The sequence below is a fragment of the Rhinolophus hipposideros genome (genome assembly GCF_964194185.1).
Source record: "Rhinolophus hipposideros genome assembly, chromosome: 2".
Lineage (NCBI taxonomy): Eukaryota > Metazoa > Chordata > Mammalia > Chiroptera > Rhinolophidae > Rhinolophus > Rhinolophus hipposideros.
Window position 1 is genome coordinate 94,900,010 of NC_138048.1, and position 18,185 is coordinate 94,918,194.

Below are 18,185 nucleotides of genomic sequence, written 5' to 3' on the forward strand. Positions count from 1 at the left end.
TACTATGTTCCTTCATATTGTTTATAAAAGCCAGTCATTATTTTTCAAATTTATCTACTTAAATGGAATTATAAAAGCACACTGCAACTTATGTCATCCTGTTATATAAAGAGATGATCTCATGCCAGCTCATTTGGCCAAAGACTACTAAACATATACCACATCTGCCATATAAATTAATGAAAATAATTCGCTAAAAATTCTTTTAACATAATCTTGATAGTAAAATTACCAATTTTCATAACTAAAACTAACATCCTAGCAATCTGAAAAGGCAATTATAATATAGAGCCAAAAAAAGCAAATTTCTAAGCGTTTTACTCATGGCATATTTGCAACAAAATTAGAAACTGTTCATCATGATTCCCCTTTCTAAACAAATATGCTAGCTCAACATATTTATAAAAAGCAAAATCATTAATTAGCTAATCATACAAGTGTGAGGTAATCAGGAACAAACGCAAGTCTGGACATCTTCCCACGTCTTTATGAAAATACTGTAATTTTGTAATATTCAATGCACTAATTATAGTGCATTATCTTATCAACTAGTTCAGCAGAGAGAGCTGATTCTCCTAATTGCTGCCACTGCCATTCGTCACTGTCGCATTACAGGAGTTCGTATAATTTCGGTGATGGACTTTTATGACACAGGCACCAGAAAACGCAAATCTGCACATTAATCTTCTTCAGGCCCAGGCCCCGCCAACCCCACCTCTGCAGCAGATACCCCAGCTTTCCTTTTAACCTCTTTAACACGGGCAAGTTAATCCAGCATCAGTTATTATAAAATCAGGGGCGCCCCTGATTTTATAATAACTGATACTGGATTAACCTGCACATGAAAAATCACGCTCCGAAAAGCTAAATGCCCTTTGACAAAAAAGATTATGGGAGTTGAAATGCAAATCTAAATCTCAAGTCAGTTTTTGATTTGTTCCAATTATTTAAAAGGAAAAAGGGGCATAACTCATACTTTGAAGGCATTTCTGTGGGAATTTAATACTTGGATATATAAATTGTATTTATATTTATAAATTTTGGAAAGACATGCCCCTTGAGAGAAGACACACACATACAAACAAAATAAATGAAAATAAGTCCGTGAGTGTGAGTACTTCTCAAGCATAATTATCATGAGGATTTTATTACCATTTCTTGTTCACCACTGAACATGCAATAAAACTGTCCTCTTAATTAGTTTAACCCCCTTTACTGTCCTTACTGATAAAATGGAGGGAACCCTAACATAATGCAGGATTTGATTTATCTGAAGCTTTTGGTAAAGGATTTTTATATAAGGACTAGAGTTGCCTGTAAAAGAGATGGTTTTTTATTTACTCCAGTTCTAACATTAGGGGGGAAAAACGGTGTGTGGGGGGTTGATTTAATCTGAAAAGTAAGCTGCCGCCTTCCTTGCCCAGCCTGTTAACAAACAGCACTGCTGGCAACATCCTGCTCACCTCCTGCCTCCACTCACCTGGGTAGAGACCCAAATATCCTACCCAAGATCCTACCCCTCCAGGAGAACTTAAAATGTGGGAGCTGGGGGAAGACCAGAAGGATGAAAGGGCGTGAGGAAGTAAAATGGAGAGTCACAAATGTGCACTTAAGTGAATGGTCATAAAAAGTGTTTTGTGAAACCAAGGAGTGTTCGCATGAATTTGAGATTTTGATCCTTCAAATAAATCTATTATAAACCTGTTTTCCTAAAAAAAGTAGAATGGAGGTTAATTTAAATGGCTCCTACAATCGACATTAATTCTACGTTAAGCCCTGTGTGGCCTTAGCTGCCTTCGAGACACAAAGAACTTCTATATAAAGAGCTTCTTTTGCTTTCCTTCATGGTTTCATGACAATTCTGTAAGCAGGCGTTTTATTTTTGTTTGTATCTTTTCCTTAACTTCTGGCACAAGATTTCTGGCACAGGATAGACAAGATTTAACAAGTAATTTAGCAAACAGTGGCAGAAGAGGTAAATTATTTACATACCAATTTTTGATGATGAACTTCATATCCTGAGTCATGTCGAAACTCTGCATCCATCTTCACTTCGGAAATCTCTTCTGTCTTAATATTTGTCAACCCTGAACCTGCATTGTACCATAAGCATTACACCATAATTAAAAGGCATTCCTTTTATTGACAAATGTTATAACACAAAGGTTACCAACAACTTCTTTCTAGGCCTGAAGTTAGATGAAAATAAATTTATGACATTCTTTAAGAAAAATGACACCCTATATTTAAATCTGAACCACTACCTATTTTAAACAAAAAAAGATTAAAGATTAAAGAAATTTGAAGTTAAGGCTTTTATTGTTTTTAAACACATGATATATGTATATCATGTGGGGAAAAACAGAAGTTAAATGCTAGCTGAAGGGTTGGCAAGGTTTGTTCCTGGAATATGCTGGCTTTGTTTAGAAACATATTGTTTAGTCTTTTTCATGCATTCTCATTCCTTTAGAAAAAATAATAAAAGCCTTTAAAAGTGAGCATTAATAATCTGGTAGAACAAAATTGCTACTTTGGGGCTTTGTTCCAATTACAAATAAATTATGTTCATGTATCGATGTAGTGAAGCATTGTAAAAATCCATTTATTAAGTGATTTAGTTGTAGATAGAGAATATCATTGGTTCAGTTGCTGAATAAAGAGCTGCAATACATAATTTTAAAAAATGCTTCTTTAGGACTTACCAACTCTTCCTTCTCTATAAATTGTTGTATGATTCTTACACTAATTGTTATAATGAATTTCATTTTCAAATAATAATATGAAGCTTAAAAACAAAATACAAAGTCATTTTTAAAACAAAAACTGAAAGTGTAAAGTGTAAGTTTCTACACTGCAGTATTTAAGTATCAAAAGTCAGAATTTTAGGATGAGAAGGGCTTTTAAAATCATTTTCTCTCCCGTGTTCCCAATCAAGGGTCAGCTTTCAACTGCTGCTTGAACAAAGAGGAATATAGCAGTTTGCCTCCATTTCTGGATATCTCTGCCTACTAGAATGGCCTTTCTTCCATGAAAACAAATCAGTTTCCCTGTAACCTGTTCAGCACAGAATAAGCCTAAACCCCCCACCCGCAAGGAGAGACATCGTGTTCCTGCCGATTCTCCTCTTACTCAGGCTCCACATTCCCAGTTCCTTCAGCTCCCATGGGACCCAATTTCTTGCTCTTTCAGTCACTTTTACCGTCTTGTCTATAAGGTGCTGTGAAACTTGTCACACACCTAGCTGAGACAGAAAAGCACCATGTCCACAGCATATCATATGTTGGTCTAACTGCACAGTCCACACAAAAACAAAAGGAGAATAACTGGACAAGACCTTGGGTAGCCATGCTGGTCGTGACATATCACTGATTCCTTGTCCAGTTGCTCACAAAGCTTCAATTTAATATCCTACCCCATGCTGTGGATACCTGATCATGGCATTGGACACCAGAGGCTGGACATTAATGAATGCCAACTATAATTTTATATATATAATGTGATGGTTCGGTGTGGGGTCAGAGGGATGGTGGATGGGGGGAGGGGGGTTCACAGTGTGAGGGATATGGATGATGAACGTCTAAGTATTACCTTGTTTTGTACACCTGAAACTAATAAATAAATAAATTTATGAAAAAAAAAATTTAATATCCTACCCCAAAAACAGACCCAAGGTCAGTATCAATCTACACCTGGCTGGTAGATTGTGATACTCTCTTCTCTCCCTCCTGCTTGTCAGAACTACATTTTCTTATCCCTATCTTCCCAGCACTTCTGCTCTGCAGCATTCCACAAAGATCATGGAGAGAGTTCTGATTTCACCCTCAAGTTCTCTTAGCTTGCCATTTATCTGGGTCATAAGGACTTGAACTTGGGTAGAGAGGGGTGACAGTTTTAAAACATATTCAAAAATTTGTTGACACTTCTCTCTTCAAGAGGTGCGACTTAATTCTCTTTCCTTGAGTGTGGACAGGATGTAGTGACTTGCTTCTTATGAATGGAATATGGCGAAAGTAATGCTGGATGACTTCTGAGACTCGGTCAGAAGAGGCATGGTAGCTTCCTTTTCATTTTTTCCCTTGGTCTGAGGAAAGCCAGCTGCCATGCTGTGAGGACACTCAAGCAGCCCGATAAAAAGGTTCACGTGGTGGGGTACTGCAGTCGCCTGCCAACAGCCGTGTATGTGAGCCATCTTGGAGACAGCCCCAGCAGCCCCAGTCAAGCTTCAAGTGCTCAGACGGCAGAGCTTTGGTTAATATGCCTTGACTGCAACCTGCTGACAGACCTTGAGCTGGACGCACCCAGCTGAACCATGCTTGAGAAATCCTGAGCATTACAGGAATTTTAAGAAACTTAAGTGCTTGTTGTTTGAAGTAGCTATGTTATGGGGTTATTTGTGACACGGCAATAGATAATACAGGAGGCTAGTGATTTCCTTTCTTGATTTATCTTGAGTTTTAATTTCCTTTTATTAGAAGGTCATTCTCTTGAATATAAATGCAAAAGACAGTTTCCCTTTTCTTTTAACTGGTCCTTTCACTGATTGATGTCCCCAAACCCCCACCCCACCGTGAGCTGGTTTCTCACCCTATCTTGAGAGTTGCCCGGCTCTCTATTTTTATTTATTTTCTTGTTTCAAATTATTAGCATTTTCTCCTAAGTTTTACCTCATTGGGCCTCTAATATTTCTGACACTAATTTTTATTAGGCCGTGACACTAACACGCCTTTATTTCTTACTGGTTGTTTATTTTTATCTTTCTACAAGCCCTTTTAAATCTGATATGCTTGTAGAACCACAGTGATTTCTTTATACTTCACCTCTTTTCTGTCATCAGGTTCTAGCAATGCAATACTTAAAATTACATTTCTGAGATTTTAAGAAAACTCTTTTGAGTAGTCCTTTCTTTTAGCTTTGTGAGACCACATAATCACATCAAAAAATAAGTAAAGAATGAGCTCTCCACTCAAAAGTGTAAACGCCCACACTATTTCTGAAAAAATACCAATAGTTTTGATCACCAAATAAAATTCAAATCCATGTATCCAGTCAGAACAACAGATAATTATAGCTTAATGGTTTATGAGACTCTCAGCAGAAAGAGTTCTTGCTATTTCCTTTTTGTACAGCATGTATAGTCCTTTAGTGAAAAGACTTTCTATACATTAAACCAATCTCACTAAAAGGGGAGAGAAATTAATAAGTTTGCACATAGGGATAATAAGCTGATATTGTATGTAATGAAATGTGATAGATTTAAATAAATCTCAGGGACTTTTGCTTATAGGCTCAGTAGATGCATTTTCTGAATTGTGCTAATTCCATTTTAAGCCCTGGTATGACTCAGTTCTTTTAGTCATGGTGAGGAGAGAGCCTGTTGTTCATCTGAGGGAGGAGGGAGGCACATCCTTCATGAAACCTTTCCCATGGCTTGGGGTCAAGGACCTGGTTTCTTTATTAGGACTGGAAAGGGTGGTAATAAATTATAGTGGAAAGGGTGAACACTGTGAAGAGCGTGCTAATGTATTTTTATTCTTTATTCTGGTCAAATGATGTAACTTGTCCTTCAGAGCCTATTTTGCTCTGGAAATAAGCTAAGGGGACAAGCGGTAGTAGCCAGTGTACTCAGAAATCACCCCTGATATTGCTGTGCTCCCTACCTGACTCTATCCTCGAGAAGTAACAGTGCTCTAGTATTTCAGATATGAAAATCAAGGAGAAGCCCTTTTCCTTAGTCGTGATTATACAAAAACCCTTTCTTTACTCGTTTCAGAATGACAACAGTGATTATTCAAAAACAATGCCATCACCTGAATGACATGATATGACAATCCTGGGAAGGGTTTCAAAGTTTGGGAAATCTAAAGATATCATTTGGCACATTATAGACTTCAACATGCAGTCTTAAAAAGAAATCCAAACTAACGCTACAAAATGGGAAGTTGGTCTAAACGCTCGACAGAGTCACTATAAGCACAAAAATATAGTCGTAAATCTCCCAGCAAATACAGAGATTCATAAACATACCTTAAATAGAATCTTCCTCACTTCGTGTCTGAGCATTCTTTCCCAGCTATGGCCTTCTTCTACTGTGGGAACCTAAGCCTCACAAGGAATCTTGGCCTAAGCCATTCCCTCCTCTGGACAGAATTATTCCCTGCTTCTTTGCCCACGCATGTGCTTTAAACTGTTCAAAGCCCTTCTCGAAGCTCATCTCAGGCAAATGCCCGGTTAACACACCCCTTTGTTAGTACCTATCAGCTCCCCTCACAGACATCCTGGTTTATACTCCCTGCCTTTCCAATTGCATCTCATCCTTCTAAATATGCAAATTGTGTATTCCTTTATCACATTTCAAGCTCCTGAGAGCAGGGAACTTATTTAATTTCTTTCTACTCTCCACAGCACTTAGTGCATCGATCTTCGTGAAGAATCAAAATGAAATATTGCTATTGTTACAACAAAGACTTTAGATAGTCCTTCCTTCCTTATGTACATTACCTCTAACTATTCTCTAGCTCTTCCCTTGGAACAGTATGCTTTTGTTTGGCAACATATGGAAAATTCCTTTTCATATTAGATTTTTTTTTAAAAAAAAGGAAGAAAAATCAGACAGTGGTGGTGTCCCCACTTCTTGGATATTTTGATAAGAACATATCTGCCCACAGTTTCCTATGTAGGAACTTAATAAAATCGGACAAATGAATACTTTGAATTCACATTTTATGCTTATAATTGAAAAGCATCTCCTTTTAAAAATAATGTAGGGAACGCCATGAAAAAAATGGCCTAAGGCAAATGACCACCCTGGGCTGGTCTTGGTTGCAGTTAGAATGAAACTGACCCTCAGCCTTAGGACCCACCTATGGGCCGAACAGGATGTGAGTGTCAACTGTTGGCTCCTTGAAATTCACTTGTGTGACACTGGCAATAAGGAAGACATTCAGAGAGTCAAAGCTGTGTCTGACTTACTATAATTTAAGTCCCTCTGAAAAGCCCTGCAGGCAGAGATTCATAAAGTCAACGAAATCAGCTGTCAAGATGTGTCACTCCACTGTCCCCGCTGGACTGTGAATCACAGCACAGAGGCATGAAGACACCACAAGTCAGACTCTGAGTTCTCATTAATGACTGTGATTGGGGACTGAAGTGGCCCGAGCCTGAATTGGCAGTTGAGAGCCAGGGTCTGCTCCTAGCCCCACAATGATTGTATCTGAACTAGAGGGCCTCCGTGTGTTAACATCTTCAAGTGCGATTAATTTCCTGTTCCTTGATTTATTGCAGGGGGACATTATGCGGATAAAGGAAATAAATATGGAAAGGTGTGCATTGTTAAGAGCAAAATCTCCCAAGAATACACAGATTTGTCAATTTAGTAACGTCTTTCCTCTTTTTGAATCAGTGAAAACATGGGCTATTGATTGTCAGCTGGATGAGGTGCATGGAGTCAAAATCTCACATGGATGTGCTTCTTGTGTGACACTATTCTCAAAGCGAAGTGTGAGACATGGACAACTATAGAAGAAAGAGTGAAAAAAATATTTCTGCTTAATGCTTGGGAAACTATAAAAAAAAAATAGAAGTATCCATTTTGGTGTTCATGGGAATTTTAAGCAGTATGAAAAATAAAGGACGTGTACACAAAATGGTGCACGTACATCTGTTGGGTCATTTTAGCCACTCATTGAGAATGAGTCTACACAACCCACAAAGAAAAAATGTAACTGTGGCTGGGCTATGGAGGTACTCCAAGTCTGATCTTTTTAGAAAGTCACATGTCCTTGAGGAACTGATGGAAGTCTGAGCCCAGTTCAGTTAGACAAGGAGATGTCCATCATAGTAACCAAATTGCCACTAGACAGTCTGCATCTGTGTGGGTTCCATTTCTGAGGACAGACAGCCTCTATATAATCCTTTCCACTAAAAAAAGAGATGGAGGAAAAAAAAGTTAGAAGGACTGTCTTTTATTGTTTGAAAAGGAAAACTCCAAAAGAAAAAAACAAACAAACAAACAAACCAAAAACCAAGAAAAGAAGTGTAAGGAAAAGCCAAGGGAATTCTAAAAAGGATGGTTTCCACGGTCATTTCAAATTCTATTTCTCAAAAGTTGAACTTCAGCGAGGCTAATAATGAAGAAAGGGGATGGCGTCTGCTCAAGCTCAAGCGAAGGTGCTAAGAGGTCAAAGGTAACCGGGTTATACCTGGTCGAGTGGTGAGTCCTCGGTCGGCAGCAGGGCGGGCATCAACAGGCTCAACTGGGCACAGGAAGCAAGAGACACAGAAAGCAAACAAGACAAATCAAGATGGTAAGTTGTGGCTCCTGAACAGAGCGGGGGGGGAAAAGCATGAGCAATACACAAGTTATAAAAAAGGAGCAGCTAGAGGAGAACCGCAGTGAGTTAATCCTGAGCATCAAGGAGTGGGAGGGGTACCACTTCAAAAGGCTTATCGCTATTGATGTGCCAATCCTACTCCTTAGTTTTCCCATAAAAGCATTCACCAGGATTCACAGCAACATCAAAGCAGAGGGGCTGCGGTGGGCGAGGGATTTTTCTCTCAGCGAGTTTAGAGATAGTTTCTTGGCTTTTGATTAGAAATAAAATATATTATACCCAGTCCAGAAGAAAAATCTTAAAGATATCTGCTTTTACCACTGTCCAACCTTGTCTTATTTTACAGTTAATTAACTACAAAAGGCCTCCGTTAAATCCTCAGGGGAAACGCAAATATGAATTTATCGGGCGAGGCAAGTTTCGCCACAGAATCTCCCAAATCAAATCAAGTCTGTCCCAAGTTTGAGGGTAAAAGAGGTAAACCAGCAAGTGAGTCAGTGAGTCTCTCTCCCCTCCTCCCCTGCCCCTGTTTGGTTTCTATTTAATAGGTGACATACAGGTGAAATGCGTGAAATGCGAATATTTCTTGTCACATTTGTTGACTTCCACACTTTTCCCTTTGTGAGTATTCTGGGTCTGGCCCCCAGAAAACAGTGCAAGCAGAACAATAGTGTGCCCTATTGTCTACCATTAGGTGCAATTTCCAAAATGCTTCCGCTTCTCAGAAAATATTAACTTGAATTTAAACACTGGTCTTCAAAGAAACAGGCAAGGGAGAAAAACAAAACTTTTACGCTTAAAAAATGGACACGAGGCAAATGAAGCCGAGAAAGGGGGAAAAGTCTCTTCAGTAAGGTCTGAGACATATGAAAGTGAGGAAAAGGAAGCAAAGGTGTCCACGGGAAGCTTACAAGGTGTGCTTGACGAGATGGCTTTTGGATCAGCAATTTCAGGAAGAGCATCCAGCTTGCTGATGCGCACAGCCCGGGCAGGCAAAGATGGGATTATAAACCCAGATCGATTCTGAACACCACACATTGACAGAACAGTGAGGGGAAAAGTGACAGCATGCCAAATCTTCAAAATACGAGAAAAGAATATTTCTGAGGATACTAAGGCATTTGGATGAATCAAAAGAGGAATGTGGTTTGCGCCTTTCTCTGGCAGACGGGTAGAAGCATATAAATCCATTTATAATGTTAAGTGACTGTGGACAAATGAGCACTCCTGAGGCCATTTCTTCATACGTAAAATAGGAATAATAACATCTGTATCTTCTAATTGTAGTGAGGAACAAAAAAAAAATTGTAGACTTGTTTCAGAAACTCTCAAATACTCTTAAGACTGCATTTATTAAATATCCTGTTTATAAAATATTCTATAACAAGTATTGCTGTGAGAACGACTAACCTCTAGTACTTTATTTGTGTATTAGATTATGACATACTCCCTTCTGCAACTCACAAACACATTTGAACACTATATTTTCTCTGTGTTTCATCTTTTTTCCCATCTACAACCACATACAATAAGGGACTGTATTACTCCTTGTAAAATGGAGTTAATTGAAAAATTATTGCACTTTTTGAGTTTCCTCACAAGGGCCGCACACAGTACTTCAGCTGAAAATAAAAACACACGAAAGCACATTTACAGAGCAAAAAGGTAACAAAGTGGTGACCACATTCATCAATGGTTAAACCATCAGAAACCGTATGGAACTCAGCGAAGCAGGTGAATCTGGGGTGTAAATACAGGCTGAAGAGCTGATCCAGTACCAGGGTCAACTGTAATTCCACCACTTATTTTCTGTCATCCTGGCAAGCCACATTCTTTTCTGATTATCAGGTTTTGTCACAAGTCAACAAACAGTTTTTCCAGTGCACACGTATGTGAAAAAACCTTGTAAATTATTAAGCACTATTCCACAATTACTTAAAGGAACACTGAAAAGTATCAAATGTGCATAGGAAAAAGTTTGAAAGATATCACCACAAAAAGCTGTCATTAGTCATTTCTGGATGAGGAGATTGTTCTTATAAATTTCTCTGCCTTCCCCTCCCCCCAGTGTTCATGTATTATTTGAAAACAGTAATAAAATAAAACCTTTTCTTGTTTTTAGGAAGATAGAACAATAATAGGTTTAGTGACTTAAACCCTAGCTTGCTTTAACAATTTGAGGCTGATTCAGTATGAATTAATACTTTTTTTTAAAAAAGGAACCCTTGTGTTCAGTAAGGTGACATCAATACATTTTTAAAAAGACAATTACAACATCATTGCAAAAAAAGAACACCCATGGACAAGACAAGGCAGTGCATTATTTCCCAATCTACCACAAATACTTTCTAATTTTTCTAATGGACAATTACTCATTAAACCAGAAGGTAACTTGAATACAGTGATCAAAGCATTTTACATTAGCTGTTTAGTAAATTAAAAATAAGAAAAGGATCATCTTAAAGAGTTAAATCTGTTATTTCCTTGCCTTCAGCAGCTTTGAATCACAACCTTCCCCACAAGAGGAGATAAACAGAATTAATGAAATTCTGGGGCTTTTGAGTTTGGTAATTCTGGCGTTCCTTGTAGTAGACCAATCTTAAGCTAAATGCTGCCTAGCACAACCTCCCCACCAGGCGTATGATGATGGAGGAATCAGCAGGAGATCAGTTTTACACATAGATGAGACAGGCCTAAAAAGGACTGGGTTTGCAGGTTTAATGAAAGACTTTATTTAATCTGTTTCACCACTGACAATGATCTGCTCATTGCTTTTTTATGACTAAGTAAAAACATACCAGAGGGCAACTTCGCGTTGCAATTACAGACATACAATCCTACAAGACCTGTCGTGCCTCTTCAAGAGTATTTTATGTATGTATTATATACAAAAAGCTGATTGCTGGCCATGGCATTCCATATTGATTTCCGTGGCTGGCTTGCTCAGGCAGTCATGAAAAATCAGAACACACAGAAGTGCTATTAACACAAACGCGTTCAGCCAGATGATTTCGTGATGCATGAGAAAAACCGTGTTATAAATAACAGCTTCACTTCAGTTTAGACCATTAGGTTTTGTGGATTGGAAAAAGAACCCCATAGAATAAAAATTTCTTCAGGGAAATCGCAGCTGGTCGAACAGCCTAAAATATTGGAAACTGTGTTTGTGATATGCTTATTTTTTCAAGGTAAATCAAAAGAATGCCTGGGTGTCTGACCCTCTCTCTGGACTTGACTGATTGTTCTTAAGAAAAACAACGCATGTTTGGTAAGTGTTTGAAGCTATGATGATAAGGACTGCAGGAAGAAGGCAAGGAAATCCTCTGAGAATTGTAGGTATTTTCAATCGCTCTGTATGTGAGGACATGTCTGGAATAGTAACAAGAAACTGGGCTCTCGGGAGAGGGAGGGAGAAAAGGGAGATGGGCAGGCGAGGAAGGCTAAGATTTTAGGACTGTCTCATCATATGGCGTGTGATAGTCATTAGTTTGAAGACTATACTGTTTGGGTCAGGGAATGACAGAGTAATTCTCCTTGAGACAAGCAGGCAAACACTCTCTAATAAAATCCTGGATCTGTTTGGAAAAAATAAAGAAAAGCTGAACATGGTACCACTGAACACGTAGCATGCTGGAGGCCTTTTGCGAAGAGCTTCATCTTACATCTATTTAATGCTTGCACCCTATTTCTGAGTTAGGAATTATCAGCATTACTTTCTACTTTCTAGGTTAGGAAACAGCCAGAGAGGCTCTGTAAGTTGCCTACCCAGCAGAGCTGGAATTTAAACTCTGATCCATCCACATCATTCAGATGGTGGTGGGGAATGTGGAGGTGATTTTGGATGTCACTGTGACTGCGGGCAGGAGTTGGGTGTGGGCGTGTGACTATTGGCTCCTAGTGGATGGGGATAGGGGATGTCAGATGCTGGGTACAGGATAATCTCACACAAATAAAAACTGTCCTGCACCCTCCATGATTAGGTGAGGCCAGAACCTAACTCAGTTTTATATACAAATGTACAGCATTGTTGCACAGTTATCTTATAACCAGGATATTCCCAGAGCTTACCACTGGATCAATGGAAGGAAGATCGTATTATTTAGGGCTCTCCTAAGAGTTATTCACTGGTTTAGAAAATCACGTCATTGCTGCTCATAGGCCCCGAATCATTGAGTCTACCATCCTATCCGTCTGCACCTGCCATTTGTCACATCCGTATAGGACAAGCACCTGACCATGCCAGGGTTTCCAGCGGCCCAGCCTGAACACTTATATTTTGAAACACTTACTGTAAATTACATTCCTTGTATTGATTCACCCCCTAAATGTTGTCAGTCCATTTTAAGATTCGTCATTAAGGAGGCTTTTCAAAATGTTATAACGAGGGTGTTTAGTCTGATAACTGGGAGAACCTGAACTCAAGCTCTGAGATCTCAGATTTTTTTCTCCTCCAATTCTTTTATGTAAGATTTTGCTATCTATCAGTAATAGGCCTTAATTATTTAACAACAATATCAGCTCTTTGGATGAGACCTCGGTAACGCAACAGCTGTATTGCATCTGGGTCAAGAATCAAGGACTTTGCCAAACCGGGCATCTTGGCAACACACAAGGGAAGGGTGTGTGTGCGCGTGTGTTCGCGTTCTCACACTTGTGCACAGGGACACTGTCTCCCAGGACAACTGCTACAATATGTGCTATCAGGAACCAACGTCCACGGGCCATTCTTGGAGCCCACTTCCGATCAGAGGTGTTTAGTTCACTGCTGCACGGGGGGACCTCCAAACTGGATTGTTCTTGGCCGTCCGAAATGTGATCACTTTGGGGAAATCCCACATAGTTAACCCAATCTTCTTTCTTTGGGTTATTTGGCAAGAGGAGGGAGAGGGGGAGATCACAGCTTGCTTCCCAATTTGGACCAAGACTTTTTTGTTTCTTATTTGATTTGGGGTGATTGTTAAGGGACAGAAGACCAGGAAAATAGTGGAGTGTTGATGATGGCATCAGGATTTGGATTTTAGTATGCTGCTTTGCTGACATGATTCCTCTCTATTATAAAAGGAACAATCAGTATCTTTCCATTTTTTTCCCCTACACAAAATGGATCAATTTGGCTACTACTTAAACTTTTTAATATATGCAGCATGCTTAAGACAATGCTTATAATTTTTAATGGAGATCACATAGATGCATATGAATTCATACAAGTCAAGATAAAATGCTTAGGGAATATCAAGGCAGATTTGTTTAACTGTTGGTGTTATTTATCCTACTAATATGATAAACGCCAAATTAAACCGACCTCATTAAAGACACCAACGAAATATGCAGGTTGATATTCATATATAAATAAGTTAAGCTCTCAATATCTGATAGAGTGATAAAGGGAAAATTTGAAATTCAGAATATGCAGCGCCTTCTAGGATGACATATAATATTTACCTATTCGATGTTACATATGCTATGTGGTACTAGGCTCACTGCATTTCACTGTATTCACTAAATTTGAAAAATTAACCTTAAACCAAACATACATAGTCATTTCTGTAAATTCATTTTCTCTGCTGCTTATTCAGATTCCTTTGGCTTTCTAAATCTCTTTCCATAAACTTTACCATAAACAAATGAGAATTTCTAGTCTATTATTTGTGTGTGTGTGTTCATAAAAATGATTTAGTTAGGCACTGAACTGTGTTTTATCTTACTTTTCCAAAAATCAATAAATAATGTAAAATATTCAATGGGAACATTTCATTTATAGAAACTACATATTTGAAAGACAAAAGGTTTTAAATTATGAGAAATTAATAAGGAATTCTTTATAAATATAACAGTATAAGCTATATAAATTTTTTCATAGAAAACTAAGCCTTGGACATAAATGACAAACACACATTTAACATTATTTGGTATAAAGGACATTAAGGGATGTATGTCATTTTCTACCAAAGAAAGTTTGTTTGGCTTCAGACATGTTATTTCTCCCTCAATTAAACAACCGAATATTCTAAAGGAAACAAGGAAATCTTGTGTAATTTACAAACGAGATTGGACATTTTTCAGAAACAATTCTCATTAGAGACTGAGTGATGAGGATTTTAAATGGCAAAAATGTATCTATCTATAAAAAAAAAATGACACAACACTCTGTTATAATTTAATAAGCAAGTCACCCTGGTCTCTGGTAACTGAAGTCCTTAATTATTTCCCCCTCTATGTAAGAATTATTTTTATCAATGGTAAAGTCTTAATTATTTTTATGTCATAAATGACACTGCTGTTCGTATCTGTATTATTACCAGAAGGTACCCTTTTTCAAATTAATAAAACAAATTAGGGGTGATTACTCCCCGTAGAGAAACAGTGTATATGAAGATATTCTGCAATGGTTCCTTAAAAAAAAAAAAAAGCTTCTTTAAAAAAAAAAAAAGCTTCTCCAGACTTAAAGTCTAATGTTGGAGTCAGATTTAGTTTGAGGAGGAGCTGACAGATTTTGAGTTACCCATATTACGAATATCCATTTTACAAATATTGCCACCATCAAAAGTTGCCACCATAACAAAGAAAAGCACAGGTAAAATCCTGTTGTATTCTTGAAAAACCTGCTATTAGTATCTCAAAATCAAGGTGGTCCTGTATTTGTAATTTTGTACTTCTGAACATGTAAAACTGACATGGAACGAAAAAAACCCTAAAAGATGCTCTCTCCTCGATAGATATTATTTGAAAGTTTCTGCTAAGAAATCCCTGTGAAAGAAAGTACATCATCCATTTAGCAAATCTGTTGACAAGAGAAAATCTTAACTATCATAGGAAAAAAACATTTAGACCAATGTGCGTCTTAATTTTGACAACTGCCTCATATATAACTTTTTAAGTACAAAATTGTGGAACTCTTAGGCAAAATTACTCTTCATTTGTAAGTGGCTCTCTATCTTTGCTTTTAACATTTAATGCAATCTGAAATTTAATGCACTAGAATAAATAACCAGGGAAGGCTATTTTAGTGCCTTTCAAATCTCCATTTATGCAGCATCCCCATCGAAATGTCTCCTTTCACTTTGGGAACTGTGATTTCTGTAATTTCGTCACCTGTCTATTGTTTTTGAAGGTGGGCATTCTAGGCCACTGTCTCATAAACACAAACTGAATATTGTGTTTGAATTCCAGCAGCACCAAACACCTCACAGTGAGACAGTAGTTTTAAAAATTTGTATTAAAAGTTCCCCCTTAAGAACATTAGAGAGCTGTATATGTACCAGAATGTTCTTGTTCCCCCTGGGGCCTCTTACCTTCGTTTTCTGTGTTGGCGGGCACAGAGTCGACCGCAAAAGGATGCCAGGGCTGGAGATCGTCCAGGCTGAACTCTCCATTCACAGGAAGAAGCTCCACCGTGGTTTTGGTTTCAGTCAAAGACGGCATGAGGGCATCGTTTCCATAACTGATTCTTGGCTCACTGATCATGTTGGCCAAGACATCGTCAGAGTAGTTTTGCTCTTTCTGCAGCAGCTCATCTAAAAGAAGACAAAAGCAGGCACGATTTCACCAAGAGCCACGAGGTGGGTTCCATCATCCTCTCATTCTTACAGGCGTGAAAACGGAGGCACATGGTAGCAAAGCCACTTGTGCAAAGTCATAGCAAGCAAGTGCCCGAGGTGGGATCTGAGCCCAGAGAGAATGGTTTAGACCCAGGCTGACACCCTGAACAGCGGTACTTCTCCTTCCAGTCGTGAAGGACCTGGAGAGTTAAATTGCCATTTCCTCTTCTGACACAGTTAGAATCGCCTAGTAAACTATGATCACAGGGGAATCAACACTGTGCTTTGGTGTTTACAGTGGAATGGTGGCAGTATGCAAGTAAGATTTCTTTCAAGCCGAAGGACATCCCAGTGAATCCCTAGTCTTTCTTTGAACATGTGTCAGGACAAGAGACACCAAACCGACGTGCAGCCTGCTCCGTTCTTGGACTATTCTCATTGCTTTGCCTTGAACAAGCCTGCCTTCCCCAGAGGCTCCCTGTTGCAGGATCTCTGTTCTGAGGTGACAAAGAAATAATTCCCTTGCTCTTCCAGTTGTAGCCTTCATACTGAAGCTCTGCTCCAGTCTCCTCTTCGGTGGGGTAAACGTCCCTGCCTCCCAACATTTCTCATGTGATCTCAAAGCAAATACCCTACCTTTCTCCTCTGCTGCTTCTCTTTTCAAAAAATGCTACCAGTTACCCCCTTTTAAAACCAATTAAGCAAAATCAACTTTATGGAACATAACTGACTTACTTAAAGTTCTTGCAGACTAGGAAAATTCCCAAATCAATCATTTCATTATTGAAATGTGTTTTTACAGGCAAGAGCATGGACTATAACCCCGTATCAAGTGTGATCATTGCTTCAAACACAAGGCCCCACAGATACGTAAACTTCCTGTTACGCTGCCAAAGATTCACCAGGTTTTTCTGTGTGATATATTTTTAAAAATTTGATATTCATAAATAGCATATGTGCTATTAACAATATTAGGCTAATCAGAATATCTCATTTTCCAACCATATACCTGTCAAGATTTTACTGTATTATATATTTCAAACCAATCATCGGTTAGTATTATTGCTATAGAAAAATGAAGAAAATAAAATCAGAATTTAAATTTGATCTGTAACATTTTATTATCATCCTTCACATTTTCTTTTAAATAGACAAAAAATTTACCTGAAAACTAAAATTCTGTTCAAATATATCTATTAAAACAATTTGACAGAATGGCATTAAAGCACGAGATTAATATCCCCCTATAGAGTCAGTTTTATTGCAAGATATTATTTTAAATGATGAAATCCCAAGCACATCAGTTTTTTGAAGTCTAGTTTGAGTTATATATCTATCCGTGGTGGCACCATTCTAAAATTCAATAGTTGATGCTTGCAGTGACCTTTCCCATACAGATAAAAGACCCTCATTAGATTTCTTCTGACTTTTTCATGTCTTACAGAGTCACAGGTAATGGCTAATAACATAGCAATACCTGCTTTAATAAATTAAATGGGCATTTCTTTTACATAAATCTTATTCCTGTGACTGTTAAGCACTTACTGTACTAAAGATGGGCCTTCTGGAATAATTATTGGTGCTTCTACGTTCATCTGAGAGGAAATAACCTTCACCATGATCCGGTCGTAGCCTCACTTGGTCCCATGGTGTTCTTGGTGCCGTTGTGGCATCATCATAACTTACCCTCCTCCTCCGTGGGGAAATGTTTTCTCTTTGTCCTACACACACTGTACTAAGCTTGTTCCCTGTGGCTTCTCTGAATAACTCTTCTTGTTCCTTTTTTTCTAATCTCTTCAAAACTATCATTTTCTTTTTATATCTCTTTTTCTTTCTGTAATTCTCCCTTTGGAAATCCTATCCACTGTCAAAGCGGAGGATCTCCTCCCTTTGGACGGACATGAAATGTATTTCCACAGCTCTGACGTCTCCCTCCCGCTGTAGTTTATGTACTTATAACAATTTGCTGGATCTATTAACTTAGATCTCCCATGAACTTAGTATGTATGAAAGTGCACTGAAGACCCCTTGATCTCCTGACGGCCTTTCCATCTTCTAATCATGGAAGAACTATTCTCCCAGCTACAGGTTTAAAACATGCAGAACCATCTATATTTCTCTGACAATATTTTTAAATTCCATTTCTGATTCTCTCTTACTCATGTCTCACTCCCCCTTTCCACTACCCACTTCCCTTGAACCATCATTACCTTTGCCTGGATAATTGGGATGGTGTCTTCATTGCTCTCCCTTCTCTAATTCTTAACCCTGTCTGTTCCCCATATCTCTTCCTGATACTGAGGAATGGCTCCACCCA

The 18,185-nt window shown here is 38.4% G+C and overlaps 1 protein-coding gene across 6 annotated transcripts in view; it reads right to left on the bottom strand.

Annotated features, from left to right (window-relative positions):
* The window catches only part of APP (amyloid beta precursor protein), a 251,072-nt gene that overhangs the window by 11,337 nt on the left and 221,550 nt on the right, over positions 1-18,185 (bottom strand). For 3 of the 6 annotated variants that reach the window (XM_081064205.1, XM_081064209.1, XM_081064207.1), the window contains 3 exons: positions 15,623-15,844; positions 8,199-8,252; positions 1,993-2,093 (listed from right to left, as the gene is read on the bottom strand). In XM_081064205.1, the coding sequence (XP_080920331.1) occupies positions 1,993-2,093; positions 8,199-8,252; positions 15,623-15,844 (377 nt within the window). The remainder of the gene's footprint in view (positions 1-1,992; positions 2,094-8,198; positions 8,253-15,622; positions 15,845-18,185) is intronic. The other 3 variants (XM_081064208.1, XM_081064206.1, XM_081064210.1) reach the window with 1 other exon arrangement.